Source organism: Schistocerca gregaria, chromosome X, assembly GCF_023897955.1.
Source record: "Schistocerca gregaria isolate iqSchGreg1 chromosome X, iqSchGreg1.2, whole genome shotgun sequence".
NCBI lineage: Eukaryota > Metazoa > Arthropoda > Insecta > Orthoptera > Acrididae > Schistocerca > Schistocerca gregaria.
In genome coordinates this window covers 750,822,219-750,842,369 of record NC_064931.1, presented here as the reverse complement: position 1 = coordinate 750,842,369, position 20,151 = coordinate 750,822,219, and the positions used below count along the sequence as shown (strand labels likewise).

Genomic DNA, 20,151 nt, shown 5'->3' with positions numbered 1-20,151 from the left:
CTGGGTATCTGGTAATAAATGTTATGTATACTTGTGATCTGTATCCAGTTGTGTTGGTTCCTAAGTTTGTTTCTTGGTAATAACAGAACATGAGGTGTCGATTAACTTCATCTGACCATCTCATCCTCTGTCTTTGTTTACGTTCTAGAGTGGTTGCAGGAAGCATATCCTGCAAAACACCTCTATTTGTATTTAAATCATTTTCTGTGTGACTAGCAGTGTCATTATTATTATTATTATTATTATTATTATTATTATTATTATTATTATTATTATGGGAATAATGGAGTAGATTCTAAGTCCTTTAGAACGTCCTGAGAAGCACTAGGGTCATGCTCAATAAAATCACGAAATTTTGCAGTCCAATCCACCAAAGCAAATAGATGCTTTGGTATAATTCATTTAAAAAATGTGTCAAGTATGAAATATTTATTGTAAAAAACATAATTGTTTATATCATGTATAAGAAAGATTAATATTAATCATTTAATGTACATACACTGGTACTCCAGGTGGTGGATCCCAAACACACTCGCCAGTTGTGAGATTGGCATACATATGCTCCTTCGTGCGAGGTTCAATGATTTCCACCCACTCCATCCTGTAAACCCAATAACAAGAATGACTTCACTGTTAATAGTACAGAGCACAGTCATGAGAAGCAAATGAAATGATGTAAATACTGTATCATGACAGAATGAAACAATGCAAATACAACAATAACTCAACAAATATAAACATGGCCTTTATTACTGCTTATGTAGCCTGGGTTCTCAGAACAAAAGCCAACAGCCTTGGTGCAGTGGTAACACCAGCTCCTGCCAGATCACCGAAGTTCAGCTCTGTCATGCTTCGCTAGCACTGGGATGGTGACCATCTGGGTCTGACAAGAGCTGTTGGCAAGCAGGGTACGCTCAGCCCTCGAGAGGCCAATTGAGGGGATACTTGATTGAGAAGTAGCAGCTAAAGTCATGAAAACTGACAATGACCAGGTGAGTGGTGTGCTGCAACATGCTCATCCACATCCGCATACAGTGACTCCTATTGGGAGTGGCACGATAGTCAGTCAGTACCAAAGGGCCTTCTGAGGCCTGTTCAGACAGAATTTAGTATCAGAACAAAAGTAACAGCTGGTAATTTCTATTTTTTTATGCTATTCCACATTTCTTTTCTATATACAGCAGATGCCCAGAAATTTACCGGTACCCCTCGACTTAGGAAACAAGTGTATCGAGGCACCACAGGCAACAGCTGATTCAGTATAAAATATATAAAACAGCTGTCAGGATCATCTTATATCACTCTGCTGACTATGTACACAGAGAATGGCAAAGGAAAGTTGTTGGTTTAGACAACTTCAGTGACGGGTAAATTGTCATGACTGGGCAGCTAGGAAAGAGTATAAATGAAATAACAAGGCTTCCAAGAACTCATTCACTGTCAAGAATGTATTGAGAATAAATGACTAACAATTAACTGGTAACTGAATAAAAGGCACTAAAGGTCCTTGCTTCACCACAGAATGTTGCCACTGGAAGCTGGCCTATGACACAAAGCAAAACAGTTACCAATTTTTGGTGTAATTGATACTGGACATAGAACATACTGTAGATTTGACACACAGTAATCCATGAATAAGAAACAAGGTTTCAGCTTTCTACGTGAAAAGAAAACCATTACCACGCATCTAACCTTCATTTAGATACATTAGGTTTTTTCATGAATAATTTTTGTTTAAGTAACAAATGAAGCACACTGGAATACAGAGTGTTATAATACATTAATGGTCTCTCTCAAACCACCATCTTCTATAACAGCACTGAAAATATTTGGACTGAGTGTACAAGCCAGTAACTACGTGTCTGCTAACCAGCTTTACTTCAGCTAAACATTCGCCTACTGTTTTTCTTCCAGCCAGTCACCAATATGCTTCCAGAGCAAGCACACTATGAAACTCCAACTTACTCCACAGTTAATCACACCTGCTAATCAGAACCCAGAATCAATTACAGTGGAACGTCATTTATCCAGACTAGGTGGGAGAGTACATCATCTGGTAACTCAGAAAAAAATTAGAATTATTTCCATTAAATGCTACGTACATTTTATATTTGATTTCATATATCAACACAAAGTTTTTTATACACTGAAATTATCATTAAGTTTCTTTTGAGTCGGGTTCGTATGTCTTACATGCAACATTGTCATGCAGACGTTTTACCACTAGTAGTTCTGCGAAAGTTGTTTCTACCTGTTGTTCCAAATAAACTCTTATTTTGTCCAGTTGTGTTGTTGCCTCTGCGTGTGTCATAATGTCTTTAGACTGAGCGCCAAATTTATCCGCTAATACATCACCACTATCTTCATTGCCTGCACACGAATTAACGGCGATAATTTCATCGTAACAAATCATACCGTAGCCTAGTAACGTTCATTTTACTGCTAGTCATTAACACGTATGTTTGAGCATCCTGCAAAGTTTGCAAATGCTTCAATGAACTCCGATGCGTTGCCATTTTTTTTTTTTTCTTTGTCGATATAAACTGTATTTGTGGGCTCACAAATGGCTGGACACATATTTTCCAGGATTTCCTGATTGTTGCCTCGGCAACATGGTCTCACGCAGATGCAATCATATAAATGGCGTGTTTGGCAGTTATAGATTTCAAAAGCGTTATCACACAATTTTCCGCTTATTCTTCAGCAAACTTACTCGACCACATTCTGGAACTTCCGAGAGATTCAGAAAGTACTCTCCCCAGTGCAAAAATAACTTGCTCAACAAATTCGTAATGGTGTGTCTTGCAACCGGAATAAACTGGCGACGACACCTGTGTTTATTACACTACTCAAAATACACGAGAAACGTACGTAAGCGGGCTTACTTTTAATGTCTTCTCCATTCCGAAATCAGTAGAGACGGAGCGCTAGGGTTTTTAGGCATGGAAAACCTGAACTGAGTTAGACCGGACAGATTACTCGAACCTTACTACTCCCAAAGAATTACACTTGTTCTCCTACCAAATACGAACGAAAAGGTAAGGAAGGTCACAGATCAACGTCCCATTGCTGGCAAGATAATTAGAGATAGAGCAAATGCTCAGTCGGAGAACGATGAGGTAAAAGAGTGCAGTGTCCTAATAATTTGTGCCCACTCACTCGGTCCCCAAACAGGGTAACTTAATCTTCGCCCCGTCTCGTTTATTCGCAAAACAGGAAACGGCTGCTTGAAAATGGTAGTGTACCTTTCGCAGTCCGCAAATGCAAACTAAATTCTGGCACCAAGACACTGCCCTCTGCAATGAGGACCTCAAAACTCGACTCTCAAAATTCTGTGTCTCGGAAATGGTACGCGAAACAGTGTTTGCCTCAGCTTACAGGGTCAATGAAAACCATAAGCCCAAGATTGACAGCAGGCAGCTTGCTCTTTCCACATGACAACGCTCCAGGTATCAGTCAAAAATTAGTTCTATTTAACTGTCACTGCTTTGGAATCTTTGAGGAAGTCATACACGGCCCACATCTTTTCCAAGGTGAAGCTGCTTTGTTTCCGTATGTGAAGATACGGCTGAAAAGACGTACCTCCCTAACCTAAAAACCCTGCAAATTACGTGAGAAGCCCACTCAGACAACTAGCATCTTTTAAGGCGTCAGAACTAATGAACAAAAACAAAATCTGCAGACATGTTACATAACATAGTACTGAATGCCCCACTTTCGAACGGGAAGCGCAAAGAAGATGCAGTTCGTAATTAAACAAAAGCTGACATGCTAGCTTCAGGTAGCGCGAAGTAGGTACGCGACTCTCATGACTGCCTTACAGATCAAGTTGTTTTCTTATGGCACTGGTAAGCCGATCGCCACAGATAAATCCATTTTCACACCATAAAATGTAAGGCTGATATTGTATAGTTACTGAAAGGCCCAGTGAATGTCAAGCCGGCCGGTGTGGCCGAGCGGTTCTAGCCGCGACAGGCTGGAACCGCGCGACCACTACGGTCGCAGGTTCGAATCCCGCATCGGGCATGGATGTGTGTGATGTCCTTCGGTTAGTTAGGTTTAGGTACTTCTAAGTTCTAGGGGACTGATGACCTCAGAAGTTAAGTCCCATAGTGCTCACAGCCATTTGAACCAGTGAATGTCAGCAATGTTGCTTGCTATGTCCGAGGGAAATGTTTGAAGAAGCTACAGGTTTTATTTACGTTCAAATTTTCGGATCCATATAGTTACGTCCGTGAACGTACCCAGGAGCTGCGTTAGGGCGGGGGGACGCGGGAGGGGGGGGGGGGGATGGAAGGAGGGGGAGGAAAAAAATGGTTCAAATGGCTCTGAGCACTATGGGACTTAATTGCTGAGGTCATCAGTCCCCTAGAACTTAGAACTGCTTAAACCTAACTAACCAAGGACAACACACACATCCATGTCCGAGGCAGGCAGGATTCGAACCTGCAACCGTAGCGGTCGCGCAGCTCCAGACTATAGCGCCTAGAACCGCTCGGCCACTATGGCCGGCGAGAGGGAGAACTTCGTAGTTATCAGAATTTACAACAAACGGCACTGAATATATTTACTCCTAGTAAATATCCATTACACGTTGGGGCTTTCTGTAAACTGGTACTAAATTTAGAGATCTGTCTGCTGGGGAGGCTAGATGCGAGTTCGGTTTGCGAAGATTTGTTTTCTACGGGTATAGCGCCCCTCTCTGCTCTTCGATGGGTACCTACATTTGATTCCTTCCCAACAACAATGGGAGAAATACTGACGGGTAAACAAATGTCTGGCGCGAATATGAGACAAAATATAAACAAAAACCTGCGAACAAACAAACAAACAAACAAACACACACACACACACACACACACACACACACACACATGCGAGCGCGATCTACGAAAATATTACATCACACTGCTAATTCAAATACGCACGAAGAAGCAGTACAAAAAGGGGTAAAACTCTCAACAACTGTGGAAATGAACCAATTTCGCTTATGCATCAAAGCAGATTATAGCACTTTATATTGAAGACGTCCGCTGCCAAGCACTAACTAAAGAATCAGAGTGGCTCTTCCTGAAACTATTTCGGACAGCTAAAGAAAGCGAAAAATAGTTTCGGAAAAATATTGGAAAGTTTAATAGGCTAATAAAATATCTGCGCTCCTTTTACATGCAACATACACGCTGTCTTTACCAGAGAAACCCTACTAGGAGAAGAGCTAGCTGGTGGGACAACAAGCGAAGCGCTTGAGGGGTGGGGGGGTTAATTACCTTGCTAATAACTGGGACGGTGGGAGGAAGAAATTGCAGGGGTAGGAGACAGACAAGCTCCAGTTTCCTTTCGAGATGGGAAGCAGCAGTAAGGGGAAAGTACACTCACGGTCGCTCCCCGTCCGCAAACATGAAACACAGCCCACATACGACCAACGATGATACAACTGGGGTGATATTTTTTGCTCTTGGCAGAGTAAACGCTGTATCTCCCATTCGTGATAAGCCAAAAAATGGGACTAGAACATAGATATGTACCTTCCCGTGCAGAGTATAGTTTTAACTTGTCGCAGATGATCAGCAATGATACAACTAAACCACTGAACAAACGTGTCGAACCGTTACAATCACTTTACTGCCTCATATATCGCCTTATATGCAAAAACTACTTGTCAAAACACCGGGAACCAAAACGAGCGGCAGTACATAATGCGGATACGCTGTCAATTTATGTGTGTTGTCCCTTTTCCTAGCGAAACGCTGCGTAATGGTTTAAGAATCCGAAACTAGTTCTAGAACAAAGAAGACGTTTAATAAATACAGCCTAGGTCAGCGGTTTCCAACCTTTCTTAGACCATTACCCCTGAGTGCGATCAGTCATTAGCTAGCACCCCATGCTCTCCTCCCCCCCCCCCCCACCCCCACCGCCACCCGTCTGTTGTCTCCGACCCCCCCTCCCCCACATTATCACCAACTTTAGCACCTAACTAAACTGTAGAATGGGTGGCTTTTCTTGGAACACTTTTATTTTTAAAATGAGGAAAGATGAATTGTATCTATCCACATTGATGGAAATGGAAATGCTAAGTGGCTAGGGCCTCCCGTCAGGTAGACCGTTCGCCTGGTACAAGTCTTTCGAGTTGTCGCCACTTTGGCGACTTGCGTGTCGATAGGGATGAATTGATGACGATAAGGACAACACAACACCCAGTCCCTGAGCGGAGAAAATCTACGACCCAGCCGGGAATCGAACCCGGCCGTCAGGTATGACATTCCGTCGCGCTGACCACTCAGCTACCAGGGACGGACTATCCACAGTGATGGTAGACACTTATTAAAAACATACTTCCCCTGAATTACCCCTCTCCACTGTAGCACTTACTTGGCCTGCACAATGCCACCCAATTTAAAATTAACCACGTTAAAATGTGTGCACTATACTTACTGTCCGTAAATCACTTGATTGCTTCAGGCTGTTGATGCTTTGTGTCTGACCACAGCCGCTAATATTAATAATAATACTGTGTACAGCACTATAGTAGTCCTTATGTAGTTACTGCTGTGTGGTGCTGTCAATTACCGCCCTACTGCAGGTACTATCTACAACTTGGAGAAGACATTTTGATGAGATATTCAGCATTTGTTACGTACATGCCCCACTTCTATCATCAGCGATGTTCGGGACAAGTGTGTAGTGGGTGAACTATGCAAGGAATCTGCAACCTCCACCACATTAATGTTACTGATTGACAGATAGTAATCATTGATAACTTTTATAACCAATATTAGTTTTACAAAATTGTGATAACAGTAATGATCTTTTGATAATAAATTAGTTTCACGGCTGAAACAGAAGCAAATCGTTCAGTTTTTTTCCTCTCAGAAAATTTCAGTTTATCTTTCAGGGGTAATTATCCCCAGGTTGGGAACCACTAGCTTAAGTAGAAAACGCCGTATTCGTTTGACAAAAAATCATTGTTTTATGGTTGACGATCAAACGTTCTACTGGCCGTGACACCGAATGAAGCATGCATGAATGTGATTGGTTGGTTGATTTGGGGGAGGGGACCAAACAACGGTCCTATCGGAATTGGGAAGGAAGTCGGCCATGCCCTTTCAAAGGAACCAGCCCAGTATTTGCCTGAAGAGATTCAGGGAAATCACGGAAAACCTAAATCAGGGTGACCGGACGCGGGTTTGAACAGTCGTCCTCCCAAATGAGAGACCAGTTTGCTAACCACTGCGCCACCTCTCTCGGTGCATAAATGTGTTCCTCTGCTTGTTGCTAAGATCCGTCCCCACAATTATGCAGTAAATTATTCGTAGAAGACAGGACCAGATACCAAAAGACAGTAGTCTAGGTTCTTTCAATCGACTGTCTGGAATTCGGGCCTCCCCCGGGAAGACTGGGTTTATGTTATCGGATGGCACCTTGGAATATGCCGATGAGCACCTAAATTACACTCATCTACTTAGTGGTGTGTAGCACCTCATTTCGAGCCTGACAGCTGCGAGTGGGGAGGAGGTGTGGGAGGATGTGTCGTGGAATAGGCTCCAAAAAGACACTGAAAGCGAGTGATGCACGGGATGCACATATCGATGGCGCTCCCCGTGTGCTCAACAGAACTGAGTTCAGGTAATCTGCAATGCCATCCAAGAACCTTCTAGTCCGCGCAGTGCTCCTCAAACCATTGGCATAATTCACGAGTGATGGGTTGGTGCATTGTAACGACAGAAGTTCAGGCTGCTTGTAGAATGCTGTAACTGAAATAAGGAATGCATATGATCGGAAAGTAGTTTACTGCACCCTACGCCGGTGATACCAGATGTATCAGAGGACCTATTTTCATCCCTGACTCCAATTAAACTTTAACCGGGACACGCTGCGAACTGCCTTAATAACTGCTTCGCGATGGCGCCACGGTATACAAGTCTCACAAAATTTACGAACAACGAAGAGACTACTTCACACAAACGACTTTTGAGCACGGAAAAAGTCGTCACAAGACAATACCCTTCACTAAACGAATCTGAATAGACGCTTACGACCAGATATGCATACTGATATTTTCCGATGCGACTCTACAACTAATTCTTTACTCCGCAAGCCACCTGAAGGCGTATGACGGTGGGTACTTTATGTAACACTGTCATTCCATTCCCCCTTTTCCTGTTCCATTCGCGAATGGCACGCAGGAAGATGGCAAGTCTCCCATTGAGCTCGAATCTCTCGAGAGTAAGAAAGTTAGCTCACGGAATTTTATCGGTATACCACACCGTGATGCACAACGCCTCTCTTGTAACGTCTACTTTCCTGTAACCATCTGATCTCTGCAGTACGATGAGCAGAAATACAGGCGTGGAGCGGTGGCTTCAACTCCTAAAGAAGGGCATGTTTCTATAGGGCATGATATCATGCACATTATTCCCTGATTTCTTAATTTATGTCCTGTCACTCTGTCACTTCTTTAAGTGTTCCGCTGTTACAACCCGCTATAGACGGCGAACTCTGTCAGCAGCACGTTGTTTCCTACGACAGGAGACTGATGGCGGCAGTATTTTTCAATGTAGGTACTCATGGTACTCCCCCGGCACAGTCGCACCTGAAAATCCCAGTCTCTTTACAGCTTCGTATATGGAGGGTTTCATGCGGCGTGCACTCATGATTGACCGCTTTCGAACATGCTTACATCGTGTGCCTTGCCCTTCTACGCTACACTGTCGCATTTGGTGTGGCGATATCTCAGTCGTCTGACATGCCGAGCTGTTCCGTTCGCTGTGACGACAGGAGCTTGATTAGTGCCGCAGTTCCTATCATGGAATACCCTAAGACAGTACTGACACACGCGACACTCCATCTCAGTGGTATCCTAGAGTACTTCCAGGATTATGTCTACTATTGTCAAACACGACGCTGCAAAACGCAATATGTACGCACGTAAAGTTTTTCACAGTGGTTTTATTTAAACTGACGGTGTTCCGAGTACTGCAGTAGGGGCTGTATACATCGCAGGGCGCTGAAACATTGTAGATATGTCCATTTATCAGCGCGTTCGCGGAGTATGCTGAAAAATAATAGTTCTACTTTCTGCCACCAGGTGAAAATATGGCACTGTAAGCAGTCAGAATCTGGTGCAGGGGGGGGGGGGGGGGGGGGGGGAACTATCAAACATATGATAACGGTGCTTCTGGCAAGTTTATTAGGATATTTTCACCAGTTACAACAGGTCAATATGGTCTTCCGACTCTGCAAAATGCTGCATCCGTAGAACGACATGGTCGACAGTTGCTACAGCATATCTGGTGTGATCAGAGCGATATGTCGTTGTATGCTGTCCTTCAGATAAGGAAGAGTCTGGATACCTCCCTGGTAGACACTATCTTTCAGATATCCCCACAACCAGAAGACAGGGACACGGCAGGCCATGCATCTTGAAATTGTCTGGAGATGATGCAGTCGTTACCGAAGTTTCTCCGGGCAAATCTTTCACCTGGTACGCGACATGTGGTGTCGTTCCATCTTGCATGGAAGTAGTGATGTTGACACAGTTGCCTTCTTTCATATCTGGAATCACGTGTTGCGCAAGGAGGTCCTAACGTGCAGATGTCACTGTATACCTAACAGACCCGCGAGGTGTCTTCTCCTCGAAGAGAAAAGGACCGAGAACGGAGGAGCTTATGAAGCCACACCACAAAGTCACATAAGCTGATGATCCTGCACTACATACGGCGGAGTAATCTGTGCATTGACGGTACCGTGCGGAGCAAAATATGCCTCGTCCGTCCAAAGAATATTCCCCCGCCACATGTCATCCATTCCCACGCGCTTAAAAAAAAAAAAAAAAAAAAAAAAAAAAAAAAGCCTATCGTTTGGTGCACATTTTGAATCTTGTAGGGATACCAGTGCAAAATGCACTCCAAAGTCTTTTAAACTGTTGACCAGAGGAGAGAAATTCCCGTGAGACAGTTCCAGCACTGCCTGCAGAATCTGACAGACAAAGATTGGGAAGAAAATTGGTCGTGTCATTTTCAAAGCACCCATCCCGTTACTAGCGCAGCGATTTAAGAAAACCGCATAAAAGCTACGTCTGGATGGTCAGGAGGAGGTCTGAACCCCCTTCTCTCGAATTCCAATTCAGTACCTTCACGACTGCGCCACATCACTCAGTCCACATGATGCGTGTGACCTTCCCGAAAACATGACACTTTGCGAATCAGTAATTACTGTCAAAGTCCATGCACGCTTGTAAGCTTATCAGACAAAATACTTGTCACCTGAATGAAATTTTCACTCTGCAGCAAAGTGTGCGCTGATATGAAACCTTCCACACTGGACTCGCATTCGGAAGGACGACGGTTCAATCCCGTCTCCCGCCATCCTGATTTAGGTTTTCCGTGATTTCCCTAAATCGTTTCAGGCAAATGCTGGGATGGTTCCTTTGAAAGGGCACGGCCGATTTCCTTCCCAATCCTTCCCTAACCCGAGCTCGCGCTCCGTCTCTAATGACCTCGTTGTCGACGGGACGTTAAACACTAACCACCACCACCACCACCTGAAACCTTCCACACCTTCAAGATGAAAATCCTATGGACACTCCCGTCTTCGAAGACGACAATAACACTGTTTACAGGGCTGCGTGCATACGTTCCCGGTTTGACGGAAACTCAGGTACGCTATCGCACCTCAACTGGCCAGGTATATCATCCAACCTTAATCTCACAGACACTGACTGGCACCATTTGAAACGGCGGCTGAAACGTAGCAATCAAGATCCCCGCAGTTTCGTAGCTGTACATAATCTAATTATGGGCGTCTTCGACTGCATACGGAATAGGCGAAAAACTTGTGGACACACTTTCTCGCCGAACTGAGATCATTATCAAGACTAGGGGCGTTGTTTCACGTATTAGCGGGGTGTCTCCTGATGGGGTCGACCTTTTCTTGTCCGGTATGCCTGTCATCACATGCCGATGCTTGAATACTAACACAATCTTCCGTTTATTCTAACACAGACTCCTCTTTGCAGTTGTCACCACCTTATCGAGAAAGAGCAATGTTGTCTGACCGAAATAGGCGGTTCATTGGTAGCATAAAACCAAGATGCCTGTCATACCGCTCTTTTGTTAAACTTCGTAATGCTGAAAGTTTCGCCGGCCGGAGTGGCCGTGCGGTTCTAGGCAGTCTGGAGCCGAGCTACCGCTACGGTCGCAGGTTCGAATCCTGCCTCGGGCATGGATGTGTGTGATGTCCTTAGGCTAGTTAGGTTTAATTAGTTCTACGTTCTAGGCGACTGATGATCTCAGAAGTTAAGTCGCATAGTGCTCAGAGCCAATTCAATGTTTTACTCACTGATTCTCTTCAAACTACTAGTCCGACATGTTGCATCAAAGTAGTAGCTTTGAGTTACTCTGGCCAAAAACCAACTAACAACGACATTATTACCAAAATTAAAGCAGCGGCCAGGAATAACATGTACCACGAATTAACAAAACACGGTAGAAGCTCTTAGTTACAAACTGTTGAAGCCTCTGACCGAGTTCTTCATTACTGTGCTGTAGGATGTTTGTTTAGTAAAGGTCAATTCCGGGTAAACAGATAGATATTACCTCAAGTAACATAGTTTGATTAACCACAGTTTTCCTGAGACCTATACCTGTGGAGGAAGCTTTCTTTCTAGACGGTATCACTTCTCAAAGTATGAAACGGGAAATAAAAGCCGGAAGAAAGAGATGCATGGCAGCGCTGCCTATGGTTATTTAACTTCACATTCACTGCGCAGGTCACCGACAAGCTCTCTCCAATCAACAGGAAATGTCGAGGTAACATCTCAGACTTGCACTTCCTTTTGGAGTAGACAACATCAAATGATAAACCATCCCCTCGATATAAGGAAAGCTGGACGACGTGGTGTGGAACAGCCACTCAGTCGAGTAGTTGTGTGGAAAACAACCTAAAATCACCCGCTGAACAGCTCGGTGTTATTGGATTTCGTGCAGTCACTCCACCCTATCCAAATACATAAAACATTAATTTATCGGGCGCAGCGAGTACGGGAACAGGGCTTAGAAGTCTACGTTCAATGAAAGTTATTCCGTCCTGTGACTGTATGAAGTGTTATTTGGACCACACAAGTCACACTTTGTATGAGAAAGTACATGAGGTCAATGTGTATACACGGGGTGTTCCAGGAGAAACTGTCAATATTCAGGGATATGAAAGAAAAAAAAAAGTCTGGTAAACAAGGGCTCTAAAATGCATACGTTACGACCTGTGAGGACTTGTTCAGTAGTAGTAGTTCTCAAGGCTGTCAATTCAACTAAGTACCTGGGTGTTAAAATTACGAACAACTTCAGTTGGAAAGACCACATAGATAATATTGTGGGGAAGACGAGCCAAAGGTTGCGTTTCATTGGCAGGACACTTAGAAGATGCAACAAGTCCACTAAAGAGACAGCTTACACTAGACTCGTTCGTCCTCTGTTAGAATATTGCTGCGCGGTGTGGGATCCTTACCAGGTGGGATTGACAGAGGACATCGAAAGGGTGCAAAAAAGGGCACCTCGTTTTGTATTATCACGTAATAGGGGAGAGAGTGTGGCAGATATGATACGCGAATTGGGATGGAAGTCATTACAGCAAAGACGTTTTTCGTCACGGCGAGATCTTTCTACGAAATTTCAGTCACCAACTTTCTCTTCCGAATGCGAAAATATTTTGTTGAGCCCAACCTACATAGGTAGGAATGATCATCAAAATAAAATACGAGAAATCAGAGCTCGAACAGAAAGGTTTAGGTGTTCGTTTTTCCCGCGCGCTGTTAGCGAGTGGAATGGTAAAGAGATAGTATGATTGTGGTTCGATGAACCCTCTGCCAAGCACTTAAATGTGAATTAGAGAGTAGTCATGTAGATGTAGATGAAAGAACATAGTGAGAGTGGAGACCGTGCCATGTGCGCATGTAGATGTAGATGTAGAAGAGATGTGTTTCATAATAGCTACGATGAACACGTGCTCATAGCTCTTAAGGGGTCCACTACAGAGCCCATGTTTACTGGACACTTTTTCCTTGTTTTGGTCCATACCACCAACTCTCAAAATATTGAAAGCTTGCAATACAAAAAATTTGTCTCACAGTGTCGAAGATCAAGAAACGCTCATTGCACTTGAGACATGCAACTCAGATCCCATTTAAACTAGACTTTACTTTTTTTTATTTTTTTGTTGCTCGAAATGGTCGTCCATGTCATATGCATGAATACCGACCATTCCTCCTGGGATACTCAGTGTATACGCATTCACTTCGTGTGCCTTACAAAGTGCGACGCGTCTGGTCCAAATAACGATTAATACAGAGGCAAGGACGGAATAACTTTTATATTACATTTAAAAAAAAGTATGTTCTGCTCTATCAAATTTGAACGCGCGCGCGTGTGTATATGTGTGTGTGGGGGGGGGGGGGGGGGGGGTCAGGATGGTTCAAATGGCTCTCGGCACTATGGGACTTAACATCTGAGGTCATCAGTCCCCTAGAACTTAGAATTACTTATACCTAACTAACCTAAGGACATCACACACGTCCATGCCCGAGGCAGGATTCGAACCTGCGGCCGTAGCAGTCGGGCGGTTCCGGACTAAAGCGCCTAGAACAGCTCGGCCAACACGGTCGGCGTGTCAGGACGCATTAGATAAAACTATCAATTGATTTCATTGCGAATTTGTCCATGCAAATCGTACATATCACCCCCTACCATCGGTTATTAGACTGAATTTTTCTGTACAAAGTCGAGTGTTCATTTATTTATTATGTATTCATTTGAACTGGAAAGACTAGGGCCTTCAGGCCCTCTATTACATTCTATGAGACAATCCCAGGAAGTTAACATTTTGAGACAATCCCAGGAAGTTAACATTACAATTTCTATAGTGCATGGACAACATACAATAATAATAATAATAATAATAATAATAATAATATAGTTACGAAATCTGGAATTTAAGAAATGTCTGTAGGAGTACAAAGACCAATTTTAATATTTGCGCTAACACTCAAGGAGCTACAGGATGGAGAAACGAAAATTTCTGACGCCACCTGAGGGAAAAAGTTTCAAAGGTGTGCATGTTTCGCTGCAGGATGTCCGTCGCCGGCTAGCGTGCAAGCAGAATGAGCGAGTGCATTGCGTGCCGCTGTGACAGGGAGCAGGGAGGCGGCCAGCAGGCGTGGCCGGTGCCTTACGCAGCTGGTGCACATGGCTGCCATGTGGCGCTCTTTTTGCCTCCTTTGCCCTCGCCGTCTCCTCGCCAGTTGCGAGTGCCCACCGCTGCTACTGCGCCGCATACGCAAATTATCGTGAAAAACGCTCCCCTTAAAATTTCTCACGGCATCCTGTACAACAATGAACAAGCACAGCCTGAATTTCTGCCATCTTCAGAGAATACTGATAAGATGTCAAAATACATTCTCAGTCAAAATCATTTAACAAGTACTAAACAGATGCGTCTCAACTTCTGGCAGCCTCACACGTTTTGAGAGACAAAAAAGATCCTTACGATATACAAAATAAAGCTTTCGGAGCACAAGCTTGGATTGAAAAAAGGCTAGCGTGGCATGTCAGCTGTTCTTTACATTGGAACCATTCTGGCATTTACCTTAAGCAATTTGTCTCGCGTTGGATCAGGTTCTAGCAGTAAAGGTCCGTTATGTCGTGCCTCTAGTTTAGCATACGAAACAATACACATTCATCAACAATAAGACTTTATAAGACTTTTATCATAAATAAACTATTGGTACCGACATCCACCCCTCAATAAACTGAGAATCGGAATGTTTTAATTTCGGAAAACGTGGAATCTTTCGTCTGTACTAAACAGGCGTAATCTGAATTTAAAGAGGCGACGATTAACGTATCCAGGTTCAAGTATTGAATTATACCAAGCAACCACTTCGGTCTGAATACATTTTTAGCAGTAGGAAACGTAAACTTTATTTTTCTTTCAGTTTCTGTTGGTGACTGACGCACAATTAAAACACGAAGAAAAGTACACTCGTGCGAAGTACCCAAAGTTATCTAGTACATAATTAAGTTTGCCTTTACTACGGATCCTACTAAATAAAACGTAAATCTGTATCATAAGACAACAATGTTCCTCATTTCTTATTTAAAAACATGAATTAGGGCAGCTTTTACTGGCTGCTTGTTATTAGTGACCAACGACACTTTAATATGAAGATCAGTAGGGAATTACTACCGGGATGTGGCATCAAAATGGTTCAAATGGCTCTGAGCACTATGGGACTTAACATCTGAGGTCATCAGTCCCCTAGAACTTAGAACTATTTAAACCTAACTAATCTAAGGACAACACACACATCCACGCCCGAGGCAGGATTCGAACCTGCGACCGTAGCAGTCGCGCGGTTCCGGACTGAAGCGGCTAGAACCGGTAAACTAATATATCCGACTGAAATAAACAGTTCAGAATTTAATTATAATTCTTTCAGGAAACTAAAAGCTATATGAGCCATCACAATAAGTGCAGAAAAACTGAAGGGAAGCATGGGTCTACAGGCAAACATTTTCTATCAACGAATAATCTTAGCGGGTTGGTGGTGGGGAGGGTGGATCGCAGCAGAACCAACCTAGCCCTCGCTTTAAGCCAAGAGTAAATCACAAACACGCTGACATAGATCTGTAGTTCAGAATAATTTCCCTTTCCTCCGTAAATCATACTGTTGCGACGGAAAACCGCTAATCTGTCACTGTAACATGTCATCGTATAGTCTAATAACTGAAGTTAGTTTTCAGTGACAATTATAACTACAACCGCTTATGTGTAAGATCAACGAATTCCTTGCGAATTATTAAATATGTTTCTATCTACTCTTGTGTGGCGTCGACGCCACCGCCTATAAGATCTTCTAACGTTAATAATAAAACAAACTAATTTTCATCTGGTGTATGTGTACACAAATCTAGTAGACCTAAGTTCGACATCTGTAGCACATATTTCCAACGGGCGTATCACGAAGCAGAGTGGGAGACAATTTTCATCTTGTGAACATAGAGAAGTACGTACTGGTTGAGACAGCGACATGATAGGGGCACATTACAGAAGTGGAACAAAGAACAAACTGGATAAGTCGAAACACAATAACTAGTCGAAACATCATTTAGTCCATAAGAAAAAATGAGATTGCCTGTTTACAATCTAAACTTCGATCTCGTGGAGTAAAAAGAAAATAAGATTTTGTTGTAAATTACTTCAACTACGAAAGCCTATTAGCACCAAAAAATCTGCAGTGAGATTTGCCTGAATTACTTAAGGTTAGTTAATGAGATTGTGTCACCGGGGCATCTTGTGCTTAATAACGTTAAGCTACCTTTGTAATGAATCAATGCCTCACGGTATATCTTGACAGACTTAAATATGTTGCAGTAAAACCTATCTACGAAACTGGAGGTAAGCAAATCATCTCTGATTACAGACCTACATCAATTCTTCCAATCATTTTAAAAGTATTTGAGAAATTGGCCTATGATAGAATAATAACTCACTTACACAAGTGGAAATAGATAAATCACCTCTTAGTTTGGTTTTCGTTAAAAAAAAAATCCTTACAGGGACAGCAATGTAAGACCTTACAAATTACGTGATTGCATAACTAAACAATTAAGGTATTCATGTTTGTATCTCTCTTCTTTCGTTTCACCCTCTTTGGGGTACGCTGGATCAATCATTTCTTTGTGCGTTGTTCTTTTCTTAGGGCCCAGTATTTCTTCATTCTTTCTGATCTTCTTCTCCTCTCTTCTTCCGAGATGAAGGGTTTGGACTTTTGTGTGGATTTGTCTTGGAACCTTAAGTTTTCATCTTTAGTAATTAATTTAACAGTTCGATCAATAAGTGAATTTTCTGAAATCTTTAATTCCACTAGGTCTTTCTCAGTTTCTTTAAACCAGTTGGGCTTCGTTTTTCGGTTACGGAAGAAGTCAAAGATTTGTTTAGTTAATCTGTTGGAATCCATTCTGAGAAGATGACCATAAAAATTTATTCTCCTTTTTCGCATAGAATCTGAAAGTTTTTCAATTTTCTTGTAGAGAGTTTCATTTTTTATGTTTGTATATTCTGCGACCTAGTCAAATTTTACTAAGCAAACTAAAGTGTTGTGGAATTAATAGCATCCCTCTTGCATCGGCGGAATTTCATCTTCACAACAAGAAACACAGGGTTTCATTAACAAACTGTGTCTCGGGCTTTAAACTAAACTCAGAATGGAAGAACATAAAATGAGTAGCGCCACAAGGATAATTAACCTACATTAGTTATCTTTCAATTATTTTAAAGGGGATTCTAAAACTGCAATGTTTTCTGATGGCACAATTATAATAACCAATGGTCCAAACTCAGCCTTCGCAGACAAAGATCAGACGATAGCTGAGGACACATACGAGTGCTTTACATTCAACAGTTTAAGTCTTAATGTCACAAAGGCTCATGTGATGGAATTTCGAACCAGTAATAATGAATTGTTTGAATCGTAGGTACACTAAATGAAACACGCTGCGTAAAATTCCTTTGGGGTTCAGCTGAATAACAAGTTAAAATGAAGTCAACACACAGATAAACCAATCAAAAAAACCAGTTCAGCCCTTAGAAACAGCTCACACTGTACTGATTTAAAGGCAAGTGTGTTGGATCATCTTGCACATTTTCCCTCCCCATTCAGCGTAAGAGAGCAGTAAGAATACTGTGTAAAGTAGTTACTTGTACATGTTGCAGGCGCGTTTTTAAGGCTCTTGGAATTATTACACTCACTTCCCAATATATTTACTCCTTAATGACTTATGTTGCTGATAATAAAAATCAGTTTCAATTGAAATGCAGCCGACCGCGGTGGCCGAGCGGTTCTAGGCGCTTCAGTCCGGAACCGCGCGACTGTTACGGTCGCAGGTTCGAATCTTGCCTCGGGCATGGATGTATGTGATGTCCTTAGGTTGGTTAGGTTTAAAAAGTTCTTAGTTCTAGGGGACTGATGACCTCAGATGTTAAGTCCCATAGTACTCAGAGACATTTGAACCAATTAAACTGTGATTTACGCAGTCATAATAAAAGACACAAATGTAGTTTTCATGTAGACTGTCTCCATGTCTACGTTTAAAATGCTGGTGGGTAGATTTTCAACAAGGTCACGTCTTTAGCAAGGACCTGGGAATTCTTACAAATTCAAAATAAAATTGAAAACATACCTTAATAGTCACTCTCTACAAATTACATCAATATTCAGGAATTGAAAATTTATTCTAGCTACATGATAAATAGTAGTGTTTGTTCCAAAGCTGCATGGCAAGTAGTAATAGACTGTAAATAGAACCAGCATTTACAGACGTAAAAAATACTTTCTTTGAAAAGTACCATTGTAATCTTCTAAAAATTAAGCTACTAATAGCAGATTAACAGCGGCTATATTGTCAGACTGAGAAGGCAACAGCTGTTTTCAAAGTCTAATTTTGTGGATTACATTTAGATAGCACAAGCTTGAATAAAAATAAGCAGTACAGTGATAGCTTATTGTTAATAGACTATATTGGTTCAGTTTCTACACTGTTCAGTCACATTAATGTGACCACCAATCAAAAGCTTGAATGACAATCTTCTACAGGGTGGAGCGCAGGAGAGACAGTCGATGAGGTTCAGGAAGATACGGACAGGGTTCCATGGCGAATCCAGTGAAGCTAGATTTCTCGGCTGAGGATTCACAGCGCGAGCACCAAGATCGAGGTGGTCCCACATATTCTCGATTCGGTTAAATTGGGGGGAGTTGGTGGCCAGGGGAATGCGGTACACTCATACATTTGCTCTTCGAATCACGCACGTATACTGTGAGCTGCGTGACACGTTGCATGGTTCTGCTGGTAGATGCCATCGTGTCGCCGAAAACAAATAGCATGTCGCGGCATACTTGTGTTGATCCATTTTGCCTTCCAGAATGACGAGCTTATCAATGGAATGCCACGAAAACAGTCCACGGAACATAACGGCTTTCTCCTCCGGCCTGAATCCTTCCGACGACTATTGTGTGTGACATCTACTTTAATCAGGGAGGCAGGCGAACAGTTTACAAACTTAGCCATTTCGGGAATGCTTTCACCCTTGGCTCGAAAGTCAGTGGTCATGGTATTTTGGACGTCAGATATCGCTCTGTTTCCGCATTACTACAACGGCTGCACTGTTTACCGCCCCCCCCCCCCCCCTCTGCCCTCCACTGCTACTGCTACCACCCGCCGTCTATGAGTGGTTGACGTCGAACATACGCGGTGGCCAAATTAATGTGTCTGGGACGTGTGTGATTTCTTTGTCTTTTGTTACTGTATACCTTGACTCGTTTCACATACCTCAAAGTTCTCGTTGCTGGGATCTATGAAGACAATAAATGACGGACTGAATGAACGAAGTCAAACTGTAACTTCCCTGCTCCTGTTTCGAGTGCTTCAGATGTTCCTGTGCAACAGGAGCATTCAGCACTAAAACAACTGAAAAAGCCCACATTTTGAAACGTGTGTTGCACGCTACATCTTACACTGTCAATAAATTACCAAAACGCGCAACATCTGGTATTAATTCCAAAATGAATACTTTTGTCATAGAAAGTTTTAATCTCTAAAAGAATACATAACGAGAGCGTCGTTCTGTTCATCGGGTGGTGTTAGGAAACCACGGAAATCTGATCACCATGGCCGAGCGGAAATTTGACTCCCGTGCCTGCCGAATACGAGTCTGTCAGAACGAGCGCACAAACAGGAAATTGCACATCTTCAAGAAAATTCTTATAACGCCCACAGTTCTAAAGACAACGCAAACGAAATTTCTTTGTACATGGGCCCACAGGCGCAATTTACTTGTTGTAGGTTAAAACCATTCCTTCACCGACGTTTAATTTTTCAATAAATCCGTTTTATAAATGAAACAGTTTTCTCGCATCACGAAAAGGGAGCTTCATTTACAGAACCAATGTTTAAATATTTTCTTCGAGGGGCACGCCAACAAACTTGTTTAAAACTTTTTATTTTAAATTTCACTGTGCAAATCAGTGCAACATGACTTCGAGTACGCCCAAGCGGTGGAGGTGAAGGACTCGACTTTGGTTATACATACTATCACAATTAATTA

At 42.6% G+C, this 20,151-nt stretch overlaps 1 protein-coding gene across 4 annotated transcripts in view; it reads right to left on the bottom strand.

Annotated features, from left to right (window-relative positions):
• Nucleotides 1-20,151, bottom strand: part of LOC126299431 (rho GTPase-activating protein 39) — a 319,731-nt gene that overhangs the window by 181,255 nt on the left and 118,325 nt on the right. For all 4 annotated transcript variants that reach the window (XM_049991331.1, XM_049991333.1, XM_049991330.1 and 1 more), the window contains exon 2: nucleotides 500-601. In XM_049991331.1, coding sequence (XP_049847288.1) covers nucleotides 500-601 — 102 coding nt within the window. The remainder of the gene's footprint in view (nucleotides 1-499; nucleotides 602-20,151) is intronic.